This window comes from Entelurus aequoreus, linkage group LG17 (assembly GCF_033978785.1).
Source record: "Entelurus aequoreus isolate RoL-2023_Sb linkage group LG17, RoL_Eaeq_v1.1, whole genome shotgun sequence".
Lineage (NCBI taxonomy): Eukaryota > Metazoa > Chordata > Actinopteri > Syngnathiformes > Syngnathidae > Entelurus > Entelurus aequoreus.
In genome coordinates this window covers 11,176,614-11,187,207 of record NC_084747.1, presented here as the reverse complement: position 1 = coordinate 11,187,207, position 10,594 = coordinate 11,176,614, and the positions used below count along the sequence as shown (strand labels likewise).

Here is a 10,594-nt window from a genome sequence, read left to right as displayed (position 1 = left end):
CGTACATACGTTTACACATATATAGGCACATACAAGTACTAAGTGACAGTAACAACAATAAATAGGTAAATAGATTTATATTTTATACAATGATTAATTTACTGGTCTTATTTCTAAATATTATTGATAATTTCACCTATAAACACTTTTTTTTTTTTAGCACAAACATACATATGTTTACACATATTAGTACTAAGTGACAGTAACAACAATAAATAGGTAAATAGATTTATCTTCTATGCAATGATTAATTTACTGGTCTTATTGCAAAATATTATTGATAATTTCACCTATAAACACTTTTTTTTTGCACAAACGTACATATGTTTACACATATTAAGGCACATACATATACAAGTACTAAGTGACAGTAATAACAATAAATAGGTAAATAGGTTTATCTTCTATACAATGATTAATTTACTGGTCTCATTTCAAAATATGATTGATAATTCCACCTATGAACACATTTTTTTTTAGCACAAACGTACATACGTTTACCCATATTTAGGCACATAAATATACAAGTACTAAGTGACAGTAACAACAATACATAGGTAAATAGATACCCCAAATGTAATACATTTTTCTATATCTATTTACTTGTTATGGTAAATACCCCAATAATTGTTAATTGTATTATTTGGGTAATTATTACAATATTGATTGATTAGATTTAACAAGATACATGGCGACTTGTCCAGGGTGTGCCCGAGTGGACCTGGGATAGGCTCCAGCACCCCCCGTGACCACGAAAGGGACAAGCTGTAGGAAATGGATGGATGGATGGAGATACATCACATCTCTTTGAACTAAATGCCTACGGCGAGCCTAAGTTAGTAGCAGCAAAGTGGCCAAAGTATTCCATTGTTGGACAACATTTTCCTGCATACGGTTGCAAAGTACGCTGTATGCAAAAATCCCTAAAAAATATGTGTATTAATAGCATATGTTTTGAAGTTGTCATTAAAGTAAACCACATGGAAAGATGTTGATAATTGAGGAAGTTATGATTTATTTTCAATATGCACTGCATTGTATTGCATTGGAAAGCCGCCCCTACCAAGATGGCCGCCACGTAGGCACGTCACAAGATGGCGATGTTCGGAGTATTGTGTGGGCTAACGTTATCTTTTTAGTCTCCGGTTTCCCTGGTCAACCTTGCTCGTTGACGTGTGAGTTACTGCGTGTATTATTTTATGATGAGCTTTTTCAAGCTGTTCATTTGATTTTTCATGGCGTGACGTCACGCACGCCCGGCTTCCGGAAAACTTCACTCGAAGAAGGAAAGAGGGCGGAAGTTAGCAACATTTTCCCGACAAAGGGCGAAGGCGACCGACTGTTACCGAGTTCAGGAACTTTAAACATGCTGAAAGAGTTGGTGAAGGAGCGACTCATGGCGGCGGCCGATGAAATATTCGCGCTGTTTGAAAGAACCATCGCGTCGTACGAGGAGGAACTTTCTAGAAGAAGAGAGAAGGAGCGACATCGACAACAACTGGAGGCTGCTAGCAAAAGTGACATTGTGCTACACATTGAAGGTATGTTTACTAACCTACTAAATGAAACATCATTTATTTGTCTTGTCTGTTGATTATGGGAGACAAAATAATGGATTTTTGTCAATGAAATCTGGGGTTGCAGAGGGGTGGAAAGTTTCACAACGTTTTAGTCAACTAAATTGATAGAATGTTTAGTCAAGTGACTCATTGAGATATTTCAAGTCTCTGAAACCAGGTTGGTTTGGACTCCATGACAAGCAGTGCCATGGTCTAAGTCAGGGGTCGGGAACCTTTTTGGCTGAGAGAGCCATGAAAGCCTAATATTTTTAAAAATGTATTTCCGTGAGAGCTGTATAATATTTTTTAACACTGGAAAAAAAATACATTTTTAAGTAAGACCAACATTTTTAGAGTAAAATAAGTATTTTATTATTTTTAATAACATTGTTATTCTGAGGATAACCAATAATAAATAAAATACTTCCTGCCATTAATGCGATTTCTTGAACGGGTGCGGTAGAAAACGGATGGATGGATTAAAAATACATGAGAATGTTTTGTATTTTGAACGTTATTTTCAACACTGTGACTACCAGCGGAATTATTCATTACTTACCGTGTTAAGTCAGCTAGGATTTATCTGAGAGCCAGATGCAGTCATCAAAAGAGCCACATCTGGCTCGAGAGCCATAGGTTCCCTACCCCTGATCTAAATTAATATAACAATAGTCAACAATTTAATACTGGCTTTGCTGTTTTGTTATTTTGCCAAAAATAAAAGAGAACTACTTAATATGTCTTCATAAATGTTATATAATAGCGTTATACTGTAAATCCTTGTTTGTTGCTGTTAATTGGTTTTGGGTACATAAATTCCCGCGATTCTTAATCATAAATCAAATACTTCTATAGCCAGATAATAAAATACTGTTTACAATGTTCTAAATGCTGAGTTTCACATTTGTAACTTTAAGTGAGCCCTCTAGACATAAAGTTTAAATATTGTGTTGAAACTGTTAGACTGTCAATAGCACTGTCTAAAAAAAATATACAAGAAATGAACAGTTAATACATGATTGGTATCGGTCGATACCATCCATCCATCCGTCCATCTTCTTCCGCTTATCCGAGGTCGGGTCGCGGGGGCAGCAGCCTGAGCAGAGAAGCCCAGACTTCCCTCTCCCCAGTCACGTCGTCCAGCTCCTCCCGGGGGATCCCGAGGCGTTCCCAGGCCAGCCGGGAGACATAGTATTCTCAATGTGTCCTGGGTCTTCCTCGTGGCCTCCTACTGGTCGGGCGTGCCCTAAACATCTCCCTAGGGGGGTGTTCGGGTGGCATCCTGACCAGATGCCCGAACCACCTCATCTGGCTCCTCTCCATGTGGAGGAGCAGCGGCTTTACTCTGAGTTCCTCCCAGCTTCTCACCCTATCTCTAAGGGAGAGACCCGCCACCCGGCAGAGGAAACAAATTTCGGCCGCTTGTACCCGTGATCTTTTCCTTTGAGTCATAATCCAAAGCTCATGACCATAGGTGAGGATGGGAACGTAGATCGACCGGTAAATTGAGAGCTTTGCCTTCCGGCTCAGCTCCTTCTTCACCACAACGGATCGATACAGCGTCCGCATTACTGAAAACGCCGCACCGATCCGCCTGTCGATCTCACCATCCACTCTTCCCTCACTCGTGAACAAGACTCCAAGGTACTTGAACTCCTCCACTTGGGGCAAGATCTCCCCCCCCAACCCGGAAATGGCACTCCACCCTTTTCCGGGCGAGAACCCTGGACTCTGACTTGGAGGTGCTGATTCTCATCCCAGTCGCTTCACACTCGGCTGCGAACCCATTCAGTGAGAGCTGAAGATCCTGGCCAGATGAAGCCATCAGGACCACATCATCTGCAAACAGCAGAGACCTAATCCTGCAGCCACCAAAACAGATCCCCTCAACGCCCTGACTGCGCCTAGAAATTCTGTCCATAAAAGTTATGAACAGAATGGGTGACAAAGGGCAGCCTCACTGGAAACGTGTCCGACTTACTGCCGGCAATGCGGACCAAGCTCTGATACTGATCATACAGGGAGCGGTCGGTCGATACCACTTATGTAACATCGGATCGTCATAAACAACAGGATATGTCTAATTGTTTCTAAATCAGGTTTTCATAAATATAGTGAGACTTCTGGGAAAAGAAACTTCGTAAAAATATTCAAAGTAAATATTTGACCCTGCCTCTTAAAAGGACCGGAATCAAGACTTGTTGGGAACCGGAAACAAGAACAACTGGGGTCCAATAAGATGAGAACAAATGAATACTCACTAAATATAGCAACAAAGTAGCTAAATTGCCAACGCTGATGTGTTTGTATCGTTTGTGTCCTGCAGACGTCCAGCAGATGATTGCTTGTCAAGAAGAACGTCCCCCTCAGTCGCAGAGGCGGAGCCCCACTTTGAAGCAGGAGGCTCCACAGCCCCCCCACATTAAAGAGGAAGAGGAGGAACTTTGGATCACTCAGGAGAGAGAGTATGTACTCGGGCTGGAGGAAGCTGATCTCACCAAGTTGCCGCTGACTGGTGTCTCTGTGAAGACTGAAGCCCATGAAGAGAAACCACCCGAGTCCTCACAGCTTCATCACAGTCCACGTGAGGAGAACAGAGGGGCGGAGCCTCCAAGCTGCAGGTTAATTCAACACATGACGACAAAGGCTGCTGGAGACCACTGTGGAGGATCTCAAGCAGATAACCTCTTAGCTCCACTATCAGATAGTGAGGATGGAGACACCAATGAACCTCTGAGCAGCGATACAGACCGGGAAGGGGATACGAGGTCTCACATTGACCGCAAACACTCTAAACCCTCTAAAAAGAAGACAGGTAAAAAATGTTTTCTATGATCAGTTTGTGAGAAAAGCTCTTCTGAACATTGTTTGACTCGCTACATGAGGAGAAAAACCCATTACATGCTCAGTTTGTGGTATAAGATTGCCTCGAGAAACAAGCGTGCGATCACACATGAGAACTTAAGGATATATATATATATTTTCATAAATCCATATTTTTGTGTTACTTCTTTACTTTCACAGTCATATTACAAATAGCTAATGTTCCATATTGTACTCTTTTACTTTCAAATCATCTAATGACAAAGTGCTTGCACTGGGGCCGGCCTTGAAGTAGAAGGCAGAGAGGAGGAATCCTCCTTGCTTTGCTTCCCAGGCCGACTCAAGATAAGAGACACAATGAGCATGTGTTTGAGGTGAGACAAGTGAGGGCGGGGGGAGATATTGAAGAGGAGAGTGTTTTCCGGGAAGTTTTCAGATCAACTTGGGCTACGCACTTGTATGTGTTGTTCGAGGCTGGTCTCTATTCTCAAATATTTGAAAATAAACTACAAAATACCAACTACTGCCTGGTGATTGAATATAGACATCAGCTTATGTGCCAATTAAGAATTCGGGAATGACCAACAGCTTAGAATCCCTCGGAGGAAGAGCTGGTCGACACAACAATATATAGATATGTGTGTGCTTGTTTACCTTTTATGCTCAGTTTTCTACGACGCCTTTTCTCCGGCATGTTCTTTCAAGGCGCACATGAGAACGTACACGGGAGAAAAAGATAAAAGAGTCGCTGACAAAACTAACTGTCAGGTTCAAACACCGATGACATCTACCTACTCAGTGGCCGAGTGGTTAGAGTGTCCGCCCTGAGATGGGTAGGTCGTGAGTTCAAACCCCGGCCGAGTCATACCAAAGACTATAAAAATGGGAGCCATTACCTCCCTGCTTGGCACTCAGTATCAAGGGTTGGAATTGGGGGTTTGATCACCAAAAATGATTCCCGGGCGTGGCACCGCTGCTGCCCACTGCTCCCCTCACCTCCCAGGGGGTGAAACAAGGGGATGGGTCAAATGCAGAGGACAAATTTCACCACACCTAGTGTTTGTGTGTGTGTGACAATCATTGGCACTTTAACTTTAACTATTAAACAGACAAGAAGCAAGGAATTAAACAGTGACATTCACCATGTACCAAATAAAATAGCTTGGAGGTTGGTAAGCACAACCAGAATTATTCCGTACATTAGGTTATAAGGCGCACTGTCGAGTTTTGAGGAAATGGAAGGATTTTAAGTGTGCCTTATAGTCTGAAATATACGGTAATTGTTTAGTCTATTTTAGGACAAACTTGCTACAATATTGTTTTGTGCATTCTTCCTTATTTAAGTTTGCTTATTGGATAAATAAGAGCTAATAATGAAGACCCTTGCTTGAAGGTGGTCATATTCCTGTCAATGAATCAGCAAGCAGCAACTTTCTACTCCCGCTGTCATCCTGTCCAGCTTCGACGTGCCAGTCCGCCATGGCGCCGACCGCCGCGAGACCCGGCCGCTTTCCCCTCTCCCTGGACAAGAAGATGGAGGTCATCGAGATGCACGACCAGCACAAGATGAGCGCCCGCTCCATCGCCAGGATGCTCGGCGTTCAAGGGCACCGCTGTGGCCGCACGCAGGTCCTCAACATCATCAAGCGCCGGGCGGAGTGGATCCAGCAGTTCAGAAGCAACGTGCCGCTGGATCGCAAGAGGAGAGGCAGGAAGACCGCCAACGATGAACTGAACGCCGTCCTCTACGAGTGGTTCAAGGACGCCGCCGCACGCACGCTGCCCCTAAGCGGGAAGCTCCTCCAGGACAAGGCCCGAGAACTGGCCGCTCAACTTGGGCTGGATGACTTCAAGGCGTCCAACGGGTGGCTGGGATCCTTCCGCCGTCGACACAGCATTGTGTTCGGCGTCGGTTAGAGCCCACACTGCAAAAAGTCAGTGTTCAAAACAAGAAAAAAAAATACAAAATTTAGGGGTATTTTACTTGAACTAAGGACATTTATCTGCCAATAGAACAAGAAAATTTGGCTTGTCAAGACTTTCCAAAACAAGTCAAATTAGCTAACCTCAATGAACCCAAAAAATACCTTAAAATAAGTATATTCTCACTAATAACAAATGCACTTTTCTTGGTAGAAAAAAAATATATAGATATTTTTTCTCAATATGTTGAAAAATATTCTTAAATGAAGTAAATGCTATTGCCATTATCTTGACATAATGATATGCGGCCGGCATTACATTTCTTGAAACCAGCAAACTTACACTAAAAACTAGTTTGTTTTTCTTAATGGAAAGGACAAGCGGTAGAAATTGGATGGATGGAAAGGCAACAAGGCAACCTCTTGTTACTCTCGGGGTCTACGAGCCGCTCAGGCAAATTATATGGCCTAAAAATGCATTTTCCCATCCATAACATGACATCATCGCGCCAAGTGCGTGCTCTTTCAGTCAATTAGTGTGCAAGGAATATATATATGTATATATATATATATATATATATATATATATATATATATATATATATATATATATATATATATATATATATATATATATATATATATATACACTACCGTTCAAAAGTTTGGGGTCACCCAAACAATTTTGAGTTTGAGCCTTCATTTCTAAGAACAAGAATAGACTGTCGAGTTTCAGATAAAAGTTCTCTTTTTCTGGCCATTTTGAGCGTTTAATTGACCCCACAAATGTGATGCTCCAGAAACTCAATCTGCTCAAAGGAAGGTCAGTTTTGTCGCTTCTGTAACGAGCTAAAGTGTTTTCAGATGTGTGAACATGATTGCACAAGGGTTTTCTAATCATCAATTAGCCTTCTGAGCCAATGAGCAAACACATTGTACCATTAGAACACTGGAGTGATAGTTGCTGGAAATGGGCCTCTATACACCTATGTAGATATTGCACCAAAAACCAGACATTTGCAGCTAGAATAGTCATTTACCACATTAGCAATGTATAGAGTGTATTTCTTTCAAGTTAAGACTAGTTTAAAGTTATCTTCATTGAAAAGTACAGTGCTTTTCCTTCAAAAATAAGGACATTTCAATGTGACTCCAAACTTTTGAACGGTAGTGTATATATATATATATATATATATATATATATATATATATATATATATATACACTACCGTTATATATATAAGAATATATATACAGCCCGGCCCCCAGCCAAAACATTTTTTATTGTAATTTTGAATAATTTTCCTGAGTGTGCATGAACTATTTCGGTTCAAAATAGTTAGAAATGTCACATGTTAAATGTTTAAATTTTAACTGTCCGTGTACTGTACTGTGCCAACTGTACTACTGTATGAGTATGTATTTTCTCTATAAGATAATTAAATGTTTAATTTTGCTCATAACTAATGCATTAAATAAAATGAAAAATAAACAAACTAAAATAAAATCCCCTGAAGAGCAGAGAAACCTGCGAAACGGGCTTGTAGGGATGAAATAGCCTCTGCATTTTTTCCTGACCTAACGTATATTCGCTCTCGATATTGAGCACTGTATAACGGATAAACCACAGAAACCTCGACTATATATATTTTAACTATATAGTATATTATTATTATATAATAACAAATAAAATAATGATATTAATTACATAACAAATATATGTATTACTTATTAATTGTACTATTTTGTTGTGTTGAGTTATTTTCGTTGTTCTCTGTTGTTTTACTTTAAATGTGTTGCGCAGAAAAAAGATACAACATTTTAAATTGGAAAAAATTCAAAAATTAAAGTTTGTTTTTGTACGGCTAATGTATACATAGTACAGTAATAACTATAAGATAATTAAATGTTTAATTTTGCTCATAACTAATGCATTATTACTGCCAAGCAATTAATGTGAACCTCGACTATATATATTTTAACTATATAGTATATTATTAATATATAATAACAAATAAAATCATGATATTAAATGTGTTGCGCAGAAAAAAGATACATTTTAAATTGTAAAAAATTCAAAAATTAAAGTTTGTTTTTGTACGGCTAATGTATATATAGTACAGTAATAACTATAAGATAATTAAATGTTTAATTTTGCTCATAACTAATGCATTAAATAAAATAAAAAATAAATAAAATGAAATAAAATCCCCTGAAGAGTAGAGAAACCTGCGAAACAGCCTTGTAGGGATGAAATAGCCTCTTTGTTTGTTCCTGACCTAACATATATTCGCTCTCGGGTAAACCACAGAAACCTCAACTATATATATTTTAACTATATAGTATATTATTGATATATATATAGTAACAAATAAAATAATTATATTAATTATACAACAAATATATTTATTATTTATTAATTGTACTATTTTTGAGTTTTTTTCGTTATTCTCTGTTGTTTTACTTTAGATGCGTTGCGCAGAAAAAAGATACATTTTAAATTGTACAAAGTTCAAAAGTTAAAGTTTGTTTTAGTACTGCTAATGTATACATAGTAGAGTAATAACTATAAGATAATTAAATGTTTAATTTTGCTCATAACTAATGCATTAAATAAAATGAAATAAAATCCCCTGAAGAGCAGAGAAACCTGCGAAACAGGCTTGTAGGGATGAAATAGCCTCTTTGTTTGTTCCTGACCTAACATATATTCGCTCTCGGGTAAACCACAGAAACCTCAACTATATATATTTTAACTATATAGTATATTATTGATATATATATATAGTAACAAATAAAATAATTATATTAATTATACAACCAATATATTTATTATTTATTAATTGTACTATTTTTGAGTTTTTTTCGTTATTCTCTGTTGTTTTACTTTAAATGTGTTGCGCAGAAAAAAGATACATTTTAAATTGTACAAAGTTCAAAAGTTAAAGTTTGTTTTAGTACTGCTAATGTATACATAGTAGAGTAATAACTATAAGATAATTAAATGTTTAATTTTGCTCATAACTAATGCATTAAATAAAATAAAATGAAATAAAATCCCCTGAAGAGTAGAGAAACCTGCGAAACAGGCTTGTAGGGATGAAATAGCCTCTTTGTTTGTTCCTGACCTAACGTATATTGGCTCTCGGGTAAACCACAGAAACCTCAACTATATATATTTTAACTATATAGTATATTATTGATATATATATAGTAACAAATAAAATAATTATATTACAACAAATATATTTATTACTTATTAATTGTACTATTTTTGAGTTTTTTTCATTATTCTCTGTTGTTTTACTTTAGATGTGTTGCGCAGAAAAAAGATACATTTTAAATTGTACAAAGTTCAAAAGTTAAAGTTTGTTTTAGTACTGCTAATGTATACATAGTAGAGTAATAACTATAAGATAATTAAATGTTTAATTTTGTTCATAACTAATGCATTAAATAAAATGAAATAAAATCCCCTGAAGAGCAGAGAAACCTGCGAAACAGGCTTGTAGGGATGAAATAGCCTCTTTGTTTGTTCCTGACCTAACGTATATTGGCTCTCGGGTAAACCACAGAAACCTCAACTATATATATTTTAACTATATAGTATATTATTGATATATATATATAGTAACAAATAAAATAATTATATTAATTATACAACCAATATATTTATTATTTATTAATTGTACTATTTTTGAGTTTTTTTCGTTATTCTCTGTTGTTTTACTTTAAATGTGTTGCGCAGAAAAAAGATACATTTTAAATTGTACAAAGTTCAAAAGTTAAAGTTTGTTTTAGTACTGCTAATGTATACATAGTAGAGTAATAACTATAAGATAATTAAATGTTTAATTTTGCTCATAACTAATGCATTAAATAAAATAAAATGAAATAAAATCCCCTGAAGAGTAGAGAAACCTGCGAAACAGGCTTGTAGGGATGAAATAGCCTCTTTGTTTGTTCCTGACCTAACGTATATTGGCTCTCGGGTAAACCACAGAAACCTCAACTATATATATTTTAACTATATAGTATATTATTGATATATATATATAGTAACAAATAAAATAATTATATTAATTATACAACAAATATATTTATTATTTATTAATTGTACTATTTTTGAGTTTTTTTCATTATTCTCTGTTGTTTTACTTTAAATGTGTTGCGCAGAAAAAAGAAACATTTTAAATTGTACAAAGTTCAAAAGTTAAAGTTTGTTGTAGTACTGCTAATGTATACATAGTAGAGTAATAACTATAAGATAATTAAATGTTTAATTTTGCT

At 36.8% G+C, this 10,594-nt stretch overlaps 1 protein-coding gene and 1 pseudogene across 1 annotated transcript; both read left to right on the top strand.

Moving 5' to 3' along the window:
- LOC133632351 (protein NipSnap homolog 1-like) overlaps positions 1-10,594 on the top strand; it is a 302,488-nt pseudogene that overhangs the window by 97,633 nt on the left and 194,261 nt on the right.
- Positions 1,323-6,844, top strand: LOC133631872 (uncharacterized). Its single transcript, XM_062024042.1, has 3 exons — positions 1,323-1,541; positions 3,886-4,374; positions 5,842-6,844. The coding sequence occupies exons 1-3, from the start codon at positions 1,367-1,369 to the stop codon at positions 6,297-6,299; spliced, it is 1,122 nt and encodes a 373-aa protein (XP_061880026.1). The 5' UTR covers positions 1,323-1,366; the 3' UTR covers positions 6,300-6,844.